The sequence below is a fragment of the Sphaeramia orbicularis genome, chromosome 17, assembly GCF_902148855.1.
Source record: "Sphaeramia orbicularis chromosome 17, fSphaOr1.1, whole genome shotgun sequence".
Classification (NCBI taxonomy): Eukaryota; Metazoa; Chordata; class Actinopteri; order Kurtiformes; family Apogonidae; genus Sphaeramia; species Sphaeramia orbicularis.
Genome location: NC_043973.1, coordinates 23,484,402 through 23,505,760, shown reverse-complemented (window position 1 = coordinate 23,505,760; position 21,359 = coordinate 23,484,402). Strand labels below are relative to the sequence as shown.

General features: G+C 34.8%; 1 protein-coding gene across 1 annotated transcript in view; it reads right to left on the bottom strand.

Annotated features, from left to right (window-relative positions):
* Positions 1-8,625: 8,625 nt before the first annotated feature.
* tnn (tenascin N) overlaps positions 8,626-21,359 on the bottom strand; it is a 67,246-nt gene continuing 54,512 nt past the window's right edge. Inside the window, 10 exon segments of the mRNA XM_030159573.1 lie at positions 8,626-9,135; positions 10,468-10,638; positions 10,641-10,653; positions 14,597-14,760; positions 15,349-15,394; positions 15,396-15,514; positions 15,639-15,735; positions 16,986-17,137; positions 17,218-17,356; positions 18,804-18,934. Coding sequence (XP_030015433.1) covers positions 10,505-10,638; positions 10,641-10,653; positions 14,597-14,760; positions 15,349-15,394; positions 15,396-15,514; positions 15,639-15,735; positions 16,986-17,137; positions 17,218-17,356; positions 18,804-18,934 — 995 coding nt within the window. The 3' untranslated portion in view covers positions 8,626-9,135; positions 10,468-10,504.

The following is a 21,359-nucleotide window of genomic DNA, read 5'->3' as shown; positions in this document are numbered from 1 at the left end:
TCATCATCTTTATGCATTAGCTTACACTAGCACTAAGCTGATCCTCTTGCTCAAGTGCTGCTGGGAAAACCGGCCCCACTCATTTCATTACTGCTCAGACAGATCTGTCCCCATGTGGAAAACGGGGTTTGTCTCTTCCACTGCCCGTTCAGAGACAGAAAGTGAACTCGCTCTGCTTAATTTGAAAGTCCGCCCTACAAAAAAGAAGCTGTGTGTGATTGTTAATCATCGCTTCTAAAATAATATTATCAACACGTGCAGGGACAGGCTGAACATGTCAGAGCGGTCTGTGTTTTTCACAGACAGTTTCTATTCATTGTAACTGGGGAATGCATTCCTCATCGAACAGCGAGGATGAAATTGTGAAATAATTATTAAAATATATCAAGACACAATGCCTTCACAGAGAAATGAGTTTTGAGAGGCGATTAGAAGGATGAATCTGATACCCAGGCAGGGAGTCGCAGCAGGAGGCTCATAGTGAAAGATCTGAAAACCAGTCTGGTGATTTTGAGCATTGTGCGCTTGAACACCAATCGTTGCAGACTTGCTCGTCTTTGGCATCATCTGTAAAGCAGAACTTTGCTTCTTTGAATACGCAATAAAGAAAATGTCAGAAGCTGGAGAAATATGGTTTTCTCTTTCTATGAAAAATGTGCAATTATTCTGGCATGCATACATAATGATATATTTTTAATTCACTCCCTCTCAGTTTCCCCTCTGGCTGCATTCTTTCACCAGCTGACCATGAGTTACTGATGCTCATTATGACTTTCGTGGGTGTTTTTATTTTCATTTTTTTAATTTTTTTTTTTTTTTTTTTTTACAGCTGGATGCAATTAAATGTGTATTACACTGAAGTGTTTGCATTAATGAAATCAATTTGTTTTCCACATTCATACCTGTAAGGTTGTATTTGTGAGTCCCACTTCCAAAGGGCTACAGCAGGAGTGTCAAACTCCTTTACTTCCAGGGGCCACATTCAGCCCAATTTGATCTCCAGTGGGCCAGACCAGTAAAATAATAGCATAATAACCTATAAATAATGACAACTCCAATTTTTTTATATGCAAAAAATAACGTTAACTTATGAAAACACTTACATTTTACAAACTATCTAAACAAAAAAGATGTGAATAACCTGAAAAAACTGAAACTTTCTGAAGGAAAATAAGAAGAAATAATACGAAGAAAAATTTGATCAATATTATGCCTCAACTTATGATTTATACATGTGCATCACAGATCAGATCTACCAAGGCACAAAACTGGCAGAAAATTGTTAAAATTTCACTTATTTGTTTTTAGACATTCCAGGTTGTTCATATTTGTTCAGGTTATTGACGTTTTATTATTAAAGGATATCAGAATTTAATGTCTTTGCAATAAATCAAAGAGAAAAAAACAGGAGTTGCCATTATTTAGAGGCATGATATCATATTATTTTTTTCACATCAAACCAAGAAGAACATTTCTAGTCATTATTTCTAGCTTATTATGCTGTTATTTTCGAGTTCAACGTCCTTAACTGTTAATATGTTTTGTACTTTGCAAATTCATCCCACGGGCCGGACTGGAACCTTAGGCGGGCCAGTTTTGGCCCCCAGGCAGCATGTTTGACACCTGTGGGCTACAGTGTGTAAATCAGCCACAGAAGGCAAATATGTGCAGAATATGATAAAAATATATGTTATGTCAATTTACTGTGATCAGAGGGGAAAGAAATGAGGGGATTTGTCATGTGTCTGAATCTGAAATCTGCCTTTCTTGGATAGTTTTCTATATCGTAGCGCCACATTTTGATCCCATCCAATTATGCATGACATTGTGTATAGGACATGTTTTTGTTGTTCCCCTGTTGGAAAATGCTGAAGTGATTCTTCTTTAAAATTATGTGCCTGGCTGGGCTTTGTTGACTGCTCTGCATGCATAATTTATCCCAACATATAGAGATACAGGGATGAAGGAGAGCACAATGTGGAAGATGACAGGGAGAGAAATAAAGTATTTTTCTAGCTTTGTGGATTCTCATCTCTCTACTTCTGGTATAAATTGAAGTTAACAGAGCCTTTGAGTTTTGACACAAGGTGATTATCTTTGTGTGTGAGCCTGTCACGTGTTGCACAAGTTTCTTTTCTTCTTTTTTTTTTAATTCTGGCTGCCGTGAGACTTGTTCTCAAATATTCAGATTCAGATTTATTAATTGTCATTCAATAAAAACATCCCAGATGCTGTTAAAGAACGAAATAGCAAAATGCACAGCATGAAATAAAAATGAATCCTAAAAACACCAACTAAAAATAACCCATATATATGATAAAATATTAAAAACTGCACTAAAATAAATAAATAAATAGTTAGTAAAGATAAAAAAAAAAAGAAATATTGCACAATGGAGGGGTCAATATTACATCTATAATTGCACATTCCATTATTTCACTTCACCCCCTCAACTTTTGTTTAGTAGTCTTATTGCTGTTGGATAAAAACTTTGTAAAAATCTGGCAGTTTATCCAATATATATCCAATATTTAGTTAGCCAAAGATCAAGATTTGATGCATGTGTACCCCAATATGAACAAAGCTCCTGGTTTTTGCAGAGTGCTGGCTCACGTTGCTAACAGAGACCACAGAAGCCATGACTAACTGTGCAAAAACAACAACAAAGAGCTAAATTTGTCTGTGGTGCATTCACATACGCCATGACATCTGCTGCACACGGTTCTGAACAGTAACGTTCTTATCCGCTTCTACCGCAATGAATAATGGAAAAATAAATAAATAAGATGGAAATGTAATGGTGTTAACTGTGGAAATGAACAAAACTAAAACCTGCTGAAGCTCTGCAGTTCATAAGCACTTCTGCCTCCAGTGATCCTCACAAACATGTGATTTTTGTCATCGGTTTGATGACCGTAGCAGAGGAACATTTAATGCAAGTAATCATTCTGACTAGAGGGGTTCATCTTAGACAAAATTAACACTCAGACGTGCAAATGTATTCCATTTCATGGATCTTGATCTTTAAGTTGCATGACATGTTTATTGTCAAGCAAAGCATTAGCATGACTTAAATCTCACCGTGTAAACATATTTATTTCACTTTCGCCTAAGGTCTTGCTTTTGAAATAATCTTTCATGAGTTGCCATCTTTGGAAAAAGTTCCCAACTCCCTGACACAATGTTTTTGGTGCTGATATGTTTAACTATGGCGTGATAAAATGTAAACAACAACTAGCACGCTGACAACACTTTAGTCACTCAGTTGCTTCATAATGTGTCTCATAAGGCTTTGATTTAGAGCATAACCGTGGGGTGAGTCTGGAGTTCTTGTTTTCTGAGTGATAGATGAGCTCTTATGAAATAGAAGTTAAATTAAGTTTTAAATTCATTACGCTGGATTAATCATACACCATGTACTTCATGTCTTCGGAGGGCAGGTCTCTGCAGCACAACGTTAAAGAGGCTTCGCTCCTGTCATGTCCTCTGTTCTCTCCTCTCCCTCCTCTCTTTCCATGAGTTGCTCACACTCCTCTTTAAACAAACACTCCCTTGTTACAACATTGCCCAGCTCCCTCATGGAAAAAATACATCAGACTGAACCCGAGTTATACACTTAAGTGTCAGCTCAAAGCGACACAGGCAATATAGGCCCATACACTCACACAAGACCGAGAAAAAAAAAAAAAAAGGGCAAACTCTTTCTCTCCTTTCTGTTTATTCTGGCACTAAGCAAACCACTTGCCTTGCAGAGCAATGGCAGGAACCAATCTCCTTAAAGTAATTTGCAATCACTGTGGCTGAAAAGGCCTTTTGCATCAATGAGCTTTTGTGAGACATTTCATTTCAAACCTGAAATGAAATGCTATGCTAGAAATATTTGATGCCAAATTTTTGGCAGCGCTTCTTCAAATTTCTATCAGATTTGATGAATAACACTTAAAGATTTTCGTTTCACCCTCATTTGGATCTTTTGTGAAGTGATAACATTCCAGAAATGCTACTGTGGTGTTTGAATAGATCTTATATCCGCATCCTTTTGTGTGTGATGTTCTGTGTTTAATGGGTTTCTGTCTCTTCCCACAGTTTCAGTGATAGTGCTGAAGTGGTTCATGTCCAGACAGTCGGGCTGCTGCCGTCTACAGATTATGATACGGTATTAGGTGAAAAATTGTTATAAGATGATGTGAAGTTGATTTGATTTGATAAGCAATCGTCTAATCCTGAAAATACTTGCTCAATTTCGTGTAATACAAACCTTATACCAGGGGTCTCAAACATGCGGCCCAGGGGCCAAATGCGGCCGGCCAAAGGTTCCAATCCGGCCCGTGGGATGAATTTGCAAAGTGCAAAAATTCAGTCAAGGCTGTGGAAGTCATTTTCGTTCAGGTTCCACACTGAACAATATGATCTACAGTAAAATAATAATAGCATAATAACCTACAAAAAATAATTACTCCATATTTTCCTCTTGGTTTGATGTGAAAAAATAATATTACACCATGTCTATAAATAATGACAACTTCACGTATTTGTCTATGCTTTAGTGCAAAAAATAAAACTAAATTGTGAAAATATTAACATTTACAAACTATCCTGTAACAATAAAACGTGAATAACCTGAAGAAATATGAACAACCTGAAATGTCTACAGAATATAATGCAGAATTTTAACAATTTTCTGCCTGTTACTAAGTGTTTAGTGTTTTTGTAGATCAGATCCAGAATGCACATCTATAAATCATAAGTTGAGGCATAATATTGTTAAAATTGGATTTATTTTCTTAAGAAATTTCAGATTTTTCAGGTTATTCACATATTTTCTGTTTGGATAGTTTATAAAAGTATTTTCATAATTTAATGGAGGTTTTTGCACTAAAACAAAAACAAAAATTTTGTCATTATTTATAGGTTGTTATGCTATTATTTTACTGGTTCGGCCCACTGGAGATATAAATCAGACTGAATGTGGCTCCTGAAAGAAAATGAGTTTGAGACCCCTGCCTTACAGGGTGGGGAAGCAAAATTTACAATGAACATTTAGTTGTTTTTCTCAGCAGGCACTACGTCAATTTGTTTGAAACCAAACATATATTGATGTCAGAATCATACCTAACACTATTATCCATACCTTTTCAGAAACTTTTGCCCATATGAGTAATCAGGAAAAGCAAACGTCAAAGAGTGTGTGATTTGCTGAATGCACTCGTCACACCAAAGGAGATTTCAAAAATAGTTGGAGTGTCCATAAAGACTGTTTAGAATGGAAAGAAGAGAATGACTATGAGCAAAACTATTACGAGAAAGTCTGGAAGTGGAGGAAGCAACAAAAACCGTACCAAAGCTTTTATTAAAGCTCTCAAATCCAAAATCCTAAAGGATCTAACCAAATCCATAAGAAAAATGGCAATTGAATTTGAGGTAGACAACAAGAGCGTTAGAAATGCAGTAAAATATGATTTGAAGTTAAAATCTTACACAAGAACACCAAAACACTTGTTGACAACAGCAACAAATCCAACTTTAGCAATTTTTTGGAATCATGTTATGGCCGCCTTCTAGCCCAGATCTAAACCCTCTGGATTCTGCTATTTGGGGCGTTTTAGAACATGCTACCAATAGAACTCACACAGCAATGTTGACTTTCTTAAAGATACTATTAAAGAAGAATGGGAGAAGTTGTCACCCCGAATATTTGAGGAACACTTGCGCAAGTTTCAGGAAGCGTGTGAAGGCAGTTATTGAAAAAGAAGGAGGACACATAGAATAAAAACATTTTCTATTATGTAAATTTTCTTGTGGCAAATAAATTCTCATGACTTTCAATAAACTAATTGGTCATACTCTGTCTTTCAATCCCTGCCTCAAAATATCGTAAATTTTGCTTCCCCACCCTGTATACTGTTATAACACTATAGGTTTGGATGGAAATAATCAGTGAGTACAGTAATGGGGTTGTAATTTAGTGCATGGTTCCATTTACTCTGTGTTACAACAGCAATTCTGGAGTAAATGCTCTTTGTTTTTTTTGCTTATTACATATTCCTTAAAGCCTTAGCTATGTTAGAAGTCCGGTGCAGTACAGTGCGTATTGGTTTTGCCTGTTCTTTTCATGCAGTGAGGGCTTTCTCCATGTCCTCTGATCTCCCCTGGGATCAACATCAGATGCTCATGGGTTAATTCTCCTGTCCCACTACCAAAGTAATGATGATCTGGATTTGGTCCCCAAGTTGGTCCAGGTCGCTGCTCCTTATGTGCCATTTACTAATATTAATTGCTAAGAGACTGAATTTCCCCATGGGGATACTAAAGTGAGTTTTAACCTCTAACCTAACCTTTATTTATGCTTATGTTGTACTGATCTTCCAAACTATCGTCAACAAGGGGGTCAGTCTCCACTAAAGTACAGTATCAGTGTAAAGCTCAGTGTTTGCACACATCTGCATTATGGTATCATCAAATTTTCTCCTTTAAACATAAACTCAGGTGGTTAAAATAACGCTGTTTGTTATAATCTTTGTTAGCAGGGTTCGCCAATAGTTTACATGTAGCTCTGTGTTGTGCTTAGCTAAGGGTTTGAAATTATGACTGCATATGCACAAGTACTTTGGGTCAAAAAACATAAGATTGATTATTTTATCTTTCTGCTCCTTTTCAGTCATGTGGTCATTTTGCTGACATTGTAAAAGCAAATTTTCTTTTTCATTGTCCTAAGAATGAAATAAATACATAGACTAAACAACTAACTAAACTAAACTAACTAAACTAAACTGAACTAAGCTATTTAACTAAACTGAACTAAACTAAAGTAAACTATATTAAACTAAACTAATTAAACTAAAACTTAACTATATTAAACTGAACTTAACAAAACTATATTAAACTAAACTATATGAAACTAAACTATATTAAACTAAACAATATTAAACTAAACTAACAATATTAAACTAAACTAAACAATATTAAACAATATTAAACTAAACTAAACTAAACTAAAATATATTAAACTATATTAAACTAAACTAAACTATATTAACTACATTAAACTAAACTAACTATTAAACTAAACTAAACTAAACAATATTAAACTATATTAAACTAAGCTAATCAATATTAAACTATAGTAACTAAACTAAAACAATATTAAACTGTATTAAACTAAACTAAACTATATTAAACTAAACTAAACAATATTAAACTATATTAAACTAAACTATATTAAACTAAACTAAACAATATTAAACTATATTAAATTAACTAAATGAAACTAAACTAAACTAAACTACAGTAAACTAAACTAAACTAAACTAAACTAAACAATATAAACTATATTAAACTAAACTAAACAATATTAAACTAAACAATATTCAACTGTATTAAACTAAACTAAACTAAACAATATTAAACTATATGAAATTAAACTAAACTAAACTAAACTAAACTAAACTAAACTATTTTTTTGACAGAAAACAGCCCCCGAAAACCACATTCCATCTGTGTTCTGTTTGTCAATAGTTGTACGAAAGATCTGTTTGGAATCATCCAGACAAGTTGAGAACAGTCACAGTTCAGTCTGAACAGCAGACAAACCTAACATCATACAACAGTACACTTATTCATGCTTCCATAAGCTGCATAATCAAACTCACATGTAGAAGAAATGTTATGGTTTATTTACGTTAGCGCCACCTGCAGTGGTGAAAAACAACATAAATACTTATATTTTTCAAATTTTATAACTTTTTTGTTTCCAACATTTTTTTTAACAGGTTCTCAAAAAGTCCCATGACTTTCTAATCCTTTGGTCAAAGTCTCCTTGGGTTAGTTTTCTATTCACCGCTCCATCTAGTGTTCACATTAATCCTTCGGCCCATCAGTGTTAAAAGATCCAGTTCATATGTCTGCAATCCGATTCACATACTGTAACTGCAGAATTCTTTATTCTAAAAACTATAAATGGTCATTTTTCAGTGTATTCTACAGTAGAATTAGCCCATACAGCTACTGAAATGTTGAATGTGTGACATAAATAGAAATTAACATCTAAAAGTTTAGTTTGATGCTTCAATTAGTAACAGTCTCCACTAGATTTTAATTCATTAGTTGTCATTTCTGACCTTGAAAAACCAGACCGAGGCTGGACTTGAATAAAACCTCAGATGTTTTGTTGGAAAAAAGCCAAATTTATGAAGACCATGAATGAGAAATCGATTCTGACAGATTAGGAGGAGTTTGATTGATGTGCTCTGTCCTTGTCACACAAGCCAACAGAGTTTTGAATAAAAGTGTAAGAAACTAATTATGTAATAAAGTCAAAGTCGAAACAAAATTAATAATCTTTGTCAGCTTTCCAAATTGGAAATAAGACTTTTTGGTCATTAAATTCCTGAGGACGAGGGCGGAAATTAATTCTTATTGACGTTTGATAGCGACGCATCACTTTGATTGATAAGCGTTGTCTGGATCATATGAATGTAAAAGCAGGAGTGATGTGACCCATCCATTGTTATGCTCTGGTTTCTACGCCATAACATAATGTGATGTGATAGGGTTTGAGGTAAAATGGCAGTCTAATGTTCCACTGCCAGCCTTCTTTATCATCAAAAAAACTCAGGACACTCACACGCTTCTTTACACCGCATTCATGAGCAAAACAAACACACCTTTTATTCCTTTTCCCCCGACATTTATGTTAATATGACAATACTATTACACACAGGACAAACTGCTACTTCATAAGACATGAAATAAACAAATATAATACAAATAGTCTGGGCTGCTGCCTAGATATTACACACACCAAAAAAAGTTAAATTGAAAGCAATAATTGGAGAATTTTCATTTCAAAGTTTCTTCCAAATCTGCTGTTTCTACCGAAGTCACTGAAACAGGAGTTTATTACCATTACATTATCATTTCTGTCAACAATTACATTTTCGGAACGACTTTCATATCATGAGCATTTCTCTCTTGGCTTGAATCGTTTACATATTTTCATAGAACTGAGGTGCCGGGGTCATGTCGATCAGCGGTCGTGTGGTCAGAGCTCTGTAACAGGTCAGGCCCAACTCCTTCCTTCACACCAACATGGAAAGAAAAAACACAACCTAGCGTGATGGCAGGTTAACAAGGCCGCATTATGTAATAAATTCCCATTATGTAATAAAAGTTCAAAATGTAATAAGAATGTCACGTCATCTTGTAATAAAGCCGCATTATGTCATAAACTGCTGCATTTTGTAATAAACTACGTCAACACATTATATAGTAAATTTTTTCACATTATGTAGTAAGTTATTACAATTTGAGAAATTTATTAAAAAATGCACTTGACACATTTTGTTAAAAAAAATGTAATAACACGGTTCATTATGTAATAACAATCCAAATTAATATGATTTCAGAGCAATTTAGAAGAAATTAGTCACAGGAGCTACAGGTAATGGAATCAGAACTTTAACCACACAGTTTACAGATTAATTTAGCACATTACATTTTCCTGAAAATAAAAATATGCCAAGTGCATTTTGTAATAAATTTCACAAATTGTGACAAGTTACAACATAATGTGAAAAAATTACTACATAATACTTTGAGGTAGTTTATTACAAAATGCGTCAGTTTATTACATAATGCGGCTTTATTACAAGATGACGTGACATTCTTATTACATTTTGAACTTTTATTACATAATGGGAATTTATTACATAACGTGGCTCAACAAGGTTAACAAGGCCGCATTATATAATAAATTCCCATTATGTAATAAAAGTTCAAAATGTAATAAGAATGTCACGTTATCTTGTAATAAAGCCGCATTATGTAATAAACTGACGCATTTTGTAATAAACTACGTCAACGCATTATATAGTAAATTTTTTCACATTATATAGTAAGTTATTACAATTTGAGAAATTTATTACAAAATGCACTTGACATATTTTTATTTTTAAAAAAATGTAATAACGTGGTTCATTATGTAATAACAATCCAAATTAATATGATTTCAGAGCAGTTTAGAAGAAATTAGTCACAGGAGCTACAGGTAATGTAATCAGAACTTTAACCACACAGTTTAAAGATTAATTTAGCACATTGTTATTCTATTGCCATGTCAGTTGTGTCTGATACAGTATTTTATGATCTTGGAAAGATGTTCATTGACACCCTCAGATTGAACAGCAAACATTTATTGTGTGTTTTATCGATTAATGTCACAGAGATAAGCTCCAGTCCATATTCCTGAAAATAAAAATGTGTCAAGTGCATTTTGTAATAAATTTCTCAAATTGTAATAACGTACTACATAATGAGAAAAAATTTACCACATAATACATTGAGGTAGTTTATTACAAAATGCGTCAGTTTATTACATAATGCGGCTTTATTACAAGAGGATGCGACATTCTTATTACATTTTTAACTTTTATTACATAATGGGAATTTATGACATAATGCGGCTCAACAATGATAGTGTTTGTGGCTCCAGAAGATTCCACATCTTCTACTTCTTTTTGACGACTGTGCTTTTGCTCTTCTCCCTGCCCATCAACGATCGCCTCTTTTTGCTGGATAAAGCTCCAAGGGGTCGAATTTTCATCTCGGTGAAGTCGAGGGACGTCAGGTGTCCTTTCCAGGCTCCCAGTTAACTCCCTGACAGTAGGACAGTAGATGGAAGGAGGAGGAGATTAAAATAGAGAAGAAAATGGGGGAGGGGGAGGGGGAGGGGGGGGGAGGAGGGGGGGAGGGGAGTGGAGGGGAGCAAAATGGTTAGAGGGAGATGAGATTAAAGAGGAAGGAGAGAGAGGCAGGTGGTATGACAGACAAGGAAAATGACAAACACTAATAAATACCAGCCCCCGGCTTCATTTCATGTCAGTACAAACTTGTTTTGACTATTATTGCATTTCAACAACAAACATAGCGGGAGACATCTGCAGCAGCAATATTATGGATGAAATCTCGACAAGAGCAGAGAAATCCCCCGGCATTTCCCTTACTATCCGTCTCCCTTAGACATAATAACTGTTGTTGTTACCCTATCAGCCTGGTAAAAAACACTTATGGTTTATAGCTGGTGTGAGAAATGTGTTTTCTTATCACTTCTGATGGATTCAGGCCATTTCTGCTTCACCTCCACAATCCAAAACAAAACAACTTCAAGTGGGCCGAGGTGAGGTTGTCTTTGATCGGTGACCAGGGAACTGCCTCCTGGTCTGGGTTTTACTTATCTTTTTAAGTGTATCTTTTTACAGGATCTCAAATATTACAGGAGTGTTGACCTATTCTAATAACTTAATCATGTTTTATCAGTAGGAAACACTGTAGCAGCCACAGCAGTTGAGTTTATTTCCATCTAGTGCAGGGGTGTCAAACTCATGTTAGTTCAAGGGCCACATACAGCCCAAAATGACCTATGATGATTAAAATAATAACACAATAATACATAAATAATATCAATTCCAAAATTTGGATGTCTAATTTCAATGTTTTAGAGTGAAAAAAGTAAAATTACTGTATACTATCAAATTTTTTACACCTACAAACTATCCTTTAAAAAAAACGTGGAAAAACATGAACAACCATGACCAAAATGAAATTTATTTTTTTTAAAAAGTGCAATTTTTTAACAATTTATGCCATTATTGGCCTCAGCTTCTCATTTTCACATGTTCATTACAACTTACAGATCACAGTGGATCTACAAATACACCAACATTTAATACAGACAGAATATTGGTAGAATTACACTTAATTCTCTTAAGACATTTCAGATTGTTCATATTTGTTAAGGTTTTTCACGTTTTTTGTAAAAGGCTAGTCTGTAAATGTTAACATTTGTGTAATTTTATTATTTTTTTACACTAAAACTAAGAGAAAAATTGGTAGTTTTCATTATTTATAGTTTATTATGATAGTCCGGTATTTTACTGGTTTGACCCACTTCAGATGAAATTGACCTAAAATTATTTTAACATCCTTTGATATTGTTAATATCTTCAGTGTAATTTTTGCATTTCACAAATTCATCTCGCGGGCCGGATTGGACCCTTTGGTGGGCCGGTTTTGGCCCTTGGGCCGCATGTTTGACACCCCTGATCTAGTGATTAATAACTAGCTTCTATTTTTATTTGAAGTGTGAAAATGAAACTATACAAATTTCTTCATATAGAACAATAGGCTGTTTTAACCCTTTCATACACTGAATTATAAGAGCCTTAAGATTTTTATTGTGAGCGTTTTATTCCTCTAGGCATTAAAAAAAAACAATGCGATTGAAATTGTTTTTATGAACCCATTTTTCATGGAGTTGCAAAAATGGCCACACAGCTGGACACCATGCATTTAATTTTTGAAGCAAAGAAACATACTTATTAAGATAAACTGTGTGAAAACTATGAAATGAAAACACTTTTAATGCAGATAATCTGATGTTTTCTCACATTTAGCATACACAAAAAACTAGTCATTACTCACTTCATGGAGATAATATGCAAAAAAACCCAAAAAACAACCAAAACAACTATTTGTTAATAAGACAAAACTGTTAATTGCAGTTTAATAACAATAACAAGCAACTGATTTACACTCAAACATATTAGTGCAGATCAAGTTTATCAAAAACAGCAAAGTTACAGTAATGGTATGAATTGCAGTGTATGGGATGGTGCATGCACTGTAAAAATCAAAATCTCACCAAGTGTATTTTTCTTATTTCTAGTCAAAATATCTCATCACATTTAAAATGACACATAATCACCTAAAGAGTAACATTTTTTGGTTTAATTCAAGCCAAAAAAATCTGCCAGTGGAACAAGTGAAAATGATCATGTTCAGATTTGTTGAAATCAGATTTTCCAGATCCATTGTCTATGAATCAGTTCTTATATCTCAGTGAAAAGTTCCTCTGTAGGTGATTCTGTCTGCTTTTAAGTGTGATGAGATATTTGGACAAGAAATGAGACAAATACACTTGGTCAGATTTAGATTTTTGCAGTTTAAGTATCCACTGTGTTGGCTGATATGGAACGAAAACAACAAAATCCAAGAATATACAAGAGAACAGCTGTCCACTGTAGTGACCACTATGCATGAAAGGGTTAACTTCATGGAGATAAAAATGGTATAATGGATAGTGATTTCTTGACCATCACAAATGTTCTCAACAGAAAAATCAAATGTTAAAACTTCACTAATGTGAGAGTCAGGTCATAGCAGCTGCATCTCTCTAATACCAATACACTATATACTGTATTAGTTTGGTTTAATCTGCCATTTCCTAATACTGTCAGTGCCCCCTACTGGTGGGGGCATGGACTACACCAGAAACCTGCAAAATCTGCTGTGTTTTACCAGAGAATTTGTTTGCATAATCTAACAGTACAACTGATTAAATATGTCTTTATTTGTACATGCACCGCAGAAATCTACAATCTGCTTTGCATTATTATAAAGGAAACTGAAAACAATGGTTAGAAATATTTGTATAAGGGCTAAAATTTACTTAGGGGGTCAAATGAGTGGCCATTTTTGTCAAAAAAAAAGTTGTAAGAAATGCATAGAACTGTGTTGAAATAATGCTAATACATTTGTGCACAGACTACTGATATTATTTGACAGTGGAAGCTATATTTTCAGAAATATTGGATTTTGAATAGCACGTGTATGTGAAAACTTTTGCTGGTGGACAGACATGACATTACCCATGATGATCTGGTCAGTACCAGTACTTTATTAGTAATAAACTTATAGACTTACTATTGCTGATTATCCTCTTATTCATAAATGTTAGTATTGTGGATCTAAAACAATAACAGCTGACACAAAAACACAAAATGTGGCAGTGGACGGATGTGACATGGTTGTTACAGATCCCATCATACTGATGCTCTGCAGCCATGTCACTGTTTCCAGAAATGATCCCTGTGCAAAAACTAGGATCATAATTATTTATTGTATAGTTTATCATCATACTAAAGAGTAAATAACAATATAGAATTGTTATTTCTTTATAAAAATTCTTATTATTAGAAAACTGTTGATTTAAAAAGTGACGTGTGACATTCCTAATGTATGTATTGGCGTAACATAAGCAGGATGGATAAGCACCATACTCCATATTGCAACCTGTAAAAATAAAACATGTGATATGTAGTATATAATCTTGTAAGAAAAACTGGGGAATCTAAAAGAATAGAATATTTGTTTTTCAGGTAAATTCAGTTAAAATATAACGTGGCCATTTGTGACAAGAAAATATAGCATTAATTGTGATGAAATTGAACATTTTTGACCTGAAAACATAGTTCATATGACCATCAACATGTTGCAACAGAACTGAAATCCTGTAAATTTGCAGAACTTGCATTTACCAACACAAAGTTCCTTTAGGGATTCACTTATATTGATTTCTTATGCACAAAGACAGAAATAAGACCTCTAAGCAAATTTTAGCCACTTTATTTGAACATCCACTGCAGAAATCTGCAATCTGCTTTGCATTCTTATAAAGGAAACTGAAAACAATGGCTAGAAATATTTGCATAACATTAACCAGACTTCATCCACTGAGCTACATGTGAACAGACTCACTCACCATGCTGTGTCTGTTGTCGTCCCATTTGCCGTTCAGGTTGGCCAGGTGACAGTTTTTGTACCACCAGGCTCCGCGGTGGGTCAGAGCACAGTTACCCAGGGCGATGTCATTATCAGAGTCAATGGTGGTCCAGGGCCGGCCTTGGTGGTAGGTCATAGCATCACCTAGGGATCATTCACACAAATCAACAACTATAATTAGTGCTATGTAAACTCTAAAGTGCAGGTTTTGCACAATTCAGCCACTTTAAAAAACCCACAATATAGTTCCACATTTTCCTGTTCAGTCCGTCTGCCTCCATCTGCTCCCTGATGGAGGAATTTTAATAAAATGCCAAAAATAGAGAGCTACAGTAGTGCAGTATATGTTGTTTCAGCACACTGTGGTATGTGTAGAGACAGCGTCCCACTTGCTGTGTGTCTGTATCTATCTGGCATCAAAGCCCATTAAAAACCTGCCTCCTTCTGAAAGTGCCTTCCCCACAGAGCCACTGTCTATAACACAGTTAATATAAGTTTCTAATGCAAATATTCCACCCACTGATGGTGTATATTTGCTTTCTCAGCAGCCTGAGCTGAAAACCCCTATATTTCCCACCTTGTCCGTTTCTATTGCTATCCTTGTCATCATTTCACTCCATCTATTTGAGTACCAGACTGAAAATATAAGCTTCGAAAGGTGCACACATTGTCAACCCTACATCTCTTGTACTGCCTGTAATCTTGAAAAGATTTTCAGAGCAAAAGACCCACCTGCTGTCCCGCTGTATTTGCCAATGGTGAGCTTGAACTTCTGCTTGACGGGGGGCAATCTTAAAGTTGTCATACACAGCATAAGCTCTCTCCGAGCCAAAGCCCAAGTCAAACCTGAGCTCGTACTGGGTGGGGGTGTTGGTGAGGTCGTATATCTTCTCCAGACCTGCAGGGACACAGAGGAAGACAGGAAAAATGGGGAGGAGGAGTGAAAAGAAATGCCACATTGCTTAATTCCATTTGCATGTTTCAGTGTCTGCAGGAAACTTGGAGAACAAAGGCATGCTCACCAATCCAGAACTCATCTGTCATGTTTCCAAAACCAGCTATATACTGTCTCCAGCGTTTCATAAAGTCCAGTTTGCCGGTGGTACGACGCTGCAGCACCTGAAACCAGTGAGCAGAGGGTTTTCACTGACAGCTCCTGCATAAATGGTTTAAGAAACTGCCCACCACAAAATGCCAGCAATAATAAATGCTGTCCACTGTAAAGAATAAATAATAATGTGATGTGAAATAATAATAACAGTACAGGGTGTCCAAAAAAATGTACATCATTACCTCCAAGAAGGAGGTTATGTTTTCATCAGGGTTTGTCTGTTAGCCAGACAACTCACAACGTTATGGATGGATTTTGATGAAATTTTCAGGAAATGTTGATACTGGCACAAGGAATAAATTATTGCGTTTTGGCGGTGATTGCTGGGGGAGGTGCATTTTTTGTTTGTTTGTCTGTTAGCAAGATAACTCAAAAACCTCTGAAAGGATTTTGATGAAATTTTTTTTGGGGGGGGGGGGCTGATCTGCCTTGGCAGAGGTCTGTGCTCTACGAGTGCTTTTCCAGTTTGAGATGTCCATATCAGAGTGACTACATGGTCAGGAGAAATGATACTTAATAGGATTTATTTTGGACATAAAATGTTTTATTCTACAAATTTCAAACAAAAAATTCTGGGGGATGGTTATTTTATAATGTTCAAAAGTTATTACAAATGTTCAACATGTGCACCGCTTGTGACCCTAACCCAGATCCTTCTTTCCGACACAAACACCCTTCCTCTTGAATTTTTTTATGCCACGTCCAAATCTTCTTTCATGTTGGCACTTGTTTATGAAATTTTCTAACAAATTCACTTTATGCATTTACATTTGACTGAGTTTGGGCATACTTCAATACACAGAATGCCTTTTCTATTACAGTAAATAGCATGTATATTCCTGAAAGCAGAACAATAAAAATGATTATACAAAAAGAGCAAACAAATTGTAAACTAGAAAAGCACTCGGAGAGCGCAGATCTGCACCAAGACAGATCTGCTCCCCCCCAATCACCACCAAAATTTAATCATTTGTTCCTTGTGCCAGTATCAACATTTCCTGAAAATTTCATGAAAATCCATCAATAACTTTTTGAGTTATCTTTCTAACAAACAAACAATCAAACAAACACACAAAGCAAAGTGATTACAATACCTCCTGGCAGGGGTAACAAGTTATTAGGTGATGAAATGTTGTAACATTTTTTGGGACAACCCTGTTTAATAACACCTGACAATAGTATTCTTATCAGAGCATACATAGCAGTGTCATGGCATTTTTAAGGGTAAGTTTCCATATTTTTATCTATGTTTTTGTACCAGCCATCCGCCTCCATCAGTGTCCATGTCACAGAAAACCTCCATGGGTTTGGAGCGGTCATTGTTGACGTAGATGGTGTAGATGCCGCTCTTTGTTATGCCATTCTTCATGATCTGAATGCAGTCCATGGGGAAGGGGTACAAGAGCCCAACTAGGAAAACAGTATGTAGCATGAAAGAAAATACCAGTGTACAGGAAATATACAGCATAAAGAGCTCTATTGTGTCTGACCTGTTTTGAAGATGGTCTCTACCACTTTGCTTCGTTTAGTCCCTCTATAGGCGATGATGGTGACAATATATTTCTTCCCCATTTCCAGACTGGAAACAGCAAATCTGTTTTCCCTGGCACCGAGCTGGTTTTCAACAGTCTGACAATAACACATAAAACCTGCATTTAATCCTACTGAACACTGCAAGGAATCCAAGGTCTTTACCTTCATGAAATCCACTTTTAGAGATGATAATGCATTCAATTCATATTACAGATATAAAAAGAACTTGTCAGTTCTTTTCAGAAACCATTTCATAGTATCCTGTTCTATTTAAATATTCTTATCTACACGCTTCACTTTGCTTCTTAATTGTATTTTTGGCCACAAGAGGTCAGCGTTCCACATAGATTACAGCTAACATGCACTTCCGGCCTCTGTTTATTCCAAACTGTAAAAGAAGAGAGAAAAGTGTGGCATTGATTTAGCCTTGCATAGTTAATGAATCCTCTTTTGCTTTGAGGCACTCAGCTGTAGCTCTGCTTTTACCCAGTTAAAAAGAAGACTTGTCCACCCTCCTACACTGTCAAACTCAATTACCATACAAACAAATACACCTACAATACCGAATATATACACTATGTCTGTATATATTCATGCTGCTACATAAATTATGTCAGAAAACACTTAAAAAACAGAGCTAAAAAATCTTTCCAACTACCTTCTTAGTGTAAAAATCACATTCCAAATACATATGAATGTGCAATTGTGTTTGTGGGTCAAACACACGGTATTTGAAATCTCTCTGACGGGACATTTTAGAGACAATTTGGCAGATGAGTCTTGCTAAATGACCCCATTTTTACTTTACTTTTACATTTTTATTCATTTTTGCTTTAGTTGGATCATAAAGGGATTATCCAAAACAAGGAGTTACTTTATATTGAGATAAATGTTGGAGTGACAGTCAATTAAAGTTCACTCTCTGATGGGACATTGCTGTGTTTTGACCCTTATCTGTCTGTATGTTTGTGAGTAGGGGTGTTAGGAAATATCAGTTCTGCAATATATCGCGATATTTCATTTCACAATACTGTATCGATATTAAAAAAAATACGTATCGATATTTTTAGGTATTTATTCAAATGCAGATATGGCAGAGGTTTATTTTGGTTTTTCTGTATTGTTCATATCTTATTTATTGTTATTTAACACTCTTTCATTAAATAATGTTAGTTCTTTTGTTGGGATTGCATGAAAATAATGTTATGGTGTTTGTTATGAACTAATAGAAAATGAACATTTGAACAGGATCTTAAACTGTAATATCTGTAAAACATAAGTTACGTTTTAACAAAGGAAAATTTTGTGATATAGCATTAGATCCCGTTGTGATCAAATAAAAATGTATTTAGTGTTTCTGCATATTTCTGGTGTAATTCAATTCTTCCAGGAAACAATAATTTTAAAAAAACAAACAAAAAATTGCCTTTTTAACAGTATCATGTTATATCGTGATATATCGTATCGTCATCCTAGTATTGTGATTTGTATTGTATCGACAGATTCTTGCCAATACACAGCCCTATTTGTGAGTTAAACACACCTCCATAGCACCATCTTCATCTCTGTAGGTGAGGATGTAGCCCTCAATGTCTGCCAGTGGAGGAGTCCAGGTCAAAGAGGCCGAATCCAGCGTCACATCCGTAGCCTTTAGGTCCTTGGGAGCATCAATGTCTGCAGGTTAACATGTACATTGGGGTGAATTTAAGGATGATTACAGAATTGCAGTATGTTTCTTAGTTGCAGTTTGGAATAAGTAATTATTTTTGTTTGAAAAAATATCAGTTTGGAATAATGCAAAATAGAAACAATGTCTGAACAAAGGTCATCTCTACTGAACAGATGCTGAACAGATGTTGAAATCATTGAAATGTTATTTTCTCATTTTTGATGTGCTTGAGTTTTTGGACAAAGCATTGTCTCTCTTTACAATCATTGTTTTTCTGTGTTGCATGCATTTTTTTTTTTTTTTATTCCCTTCATCTTCCTGAAATTGTTCCATTCACATCTGCCAGTTTGCATTCTGTGCAGCCTCTTTCCACCTGAAGCACAACATCAGAAACTCTGCCTGCTGAGTCACAATTTGCCTCTCCAGATAAACTGGCTGTTATCCAGTCAGCCTCTAATTTAAATGCTTTGGTTCGGAAACAGACACCACGATTATTCGTCTGAGTGTCGCAGCATCAGGAATATCGACCTCCCGTGGCTGACAAAATGAGAAAAATATGAAATTTAAGGTGAATCTAAATAATTTATACAGAATAAAATGATTAACGAGATCTACTTTTAGTGATGCTTTACCAGAATGTAAACAACATATGGAATTATCCAGCGATCTGGTTTGAAAAGGGTTAAAAATCTGAAAGCAGTGACGCTGGTTTGAGCATCGATTTACCTGACACATTAATGGTGCTTGTTACTAGATCCAATAAAGTCACAAATGTAACAACACATGCTTTTATGTGTCCCAGATGATATTATTTGACACAAAGTCTTTCCCATCCGAACCCTTTTACTCTGCAGCAGTTGATAGTTTCTAATGAGTTACGACGAGACAAGTTTATAATCCAAAACTCTGGCCATTTGCTGCCTAATTGAAAAAGATCCAGCTCCCGGGTGATTTTACACTTCATCTGGCTCACACAAAGACCCTGCTGTTGTAACCCATTCACCATGTGTTACCGCTGCTATTTTTACCCCTCAGTGAGACATACCCCATGACCTGACCTGAAACATTTCCTTCCACTACAGGAGTTTTGTAATTCCTGGTAATTTTTTTGCTTTACATACACACACTTTCACTTGAATAAATCAAAGGTCCAATCACAAGGTTGCTGATGGATTTCCGGAGGTTTGACTGAAGTACTGTTTTTAATGTACTGTCAGTTTGATAGATGTTAAAGGCCCATGTTACTGTACATTTACCAAAAGTCCCATAAATTTCACACGTAGTAACAGCTGCAGGAGAGCGCTCTATTGTACTGTAACCACCAAGAAGCATCCCTCAGTTTGCACGATCAAATCTTTTATCTATCTATTATAATAATCTATTCTATTCTCTTAATCCATAGGTGTCAAACATGTGGCTCGGGGGCCAAATCCAGCCCGCCAAAGGGTCCAATCTGGCCCGCGTGATGAATTTGTGAAATGCAAAAATTACACTGAAGACATTAACAATCAATGGTGTCAAAATCATTTTAATTCAGGTTCCACGTACAGACACATACAGTCCAATTAGATTTCAAGTGGGTCAGACCAGTAAAATATTATTATAATAACCTATAAATAATGACAACCCCACATTTTCTCTTTGTTTTTTTGGTGTAAAAAAGTAAAATTACATGAAAATGTTTACATTACCAAACTATACTTTTACAAAAAATGTGAATAACCTGAACAAACCTGAACAACTGGAAACGTCTTAAGAAAAGTAAATGCAATTTTACCAATATTCTGCCTGTTACTAAATGTTTTGTGCGAGTGTAACGCACATGTGTAAATGATAAACTGATAACCCTTATGCAAAGAAAATATATTTCTCTATATATTGACTGTCAATATATTACTGAATGAAAAAATATATTACTGTATAATATATATTTATATTTAAAATATACAGAATAATATATTGTGTCAATTTATGTGTATTATATTACAATATATTGAAAAATACATAAGGAATTGCCACTTTCCATATATTTAAACATATAACATATGACAATATATTTACTTATATATGTAAATATATGTCATTATATATTTAGTAATACACTTCATAATGTATGTATGCATATACAGTATACATACATATAATGTCTAGTGTATTACTAAATATATGTAATTATGTATTTAGTAATACACTTCAAAATATATGTGTATATATATATATATATATATATATATATATATATATATATATATATATATATATATATATATATATATATATATATATATATATATATATATATATATATATATATATATATATATATATGTACATCTTTTTCATCCTATGTTGCCAAAATGACTAAGAAGGCATCTTTTATCAGTTAACACTTTTTTCATGTATATCACAATGCATATTTTCATGAAATAT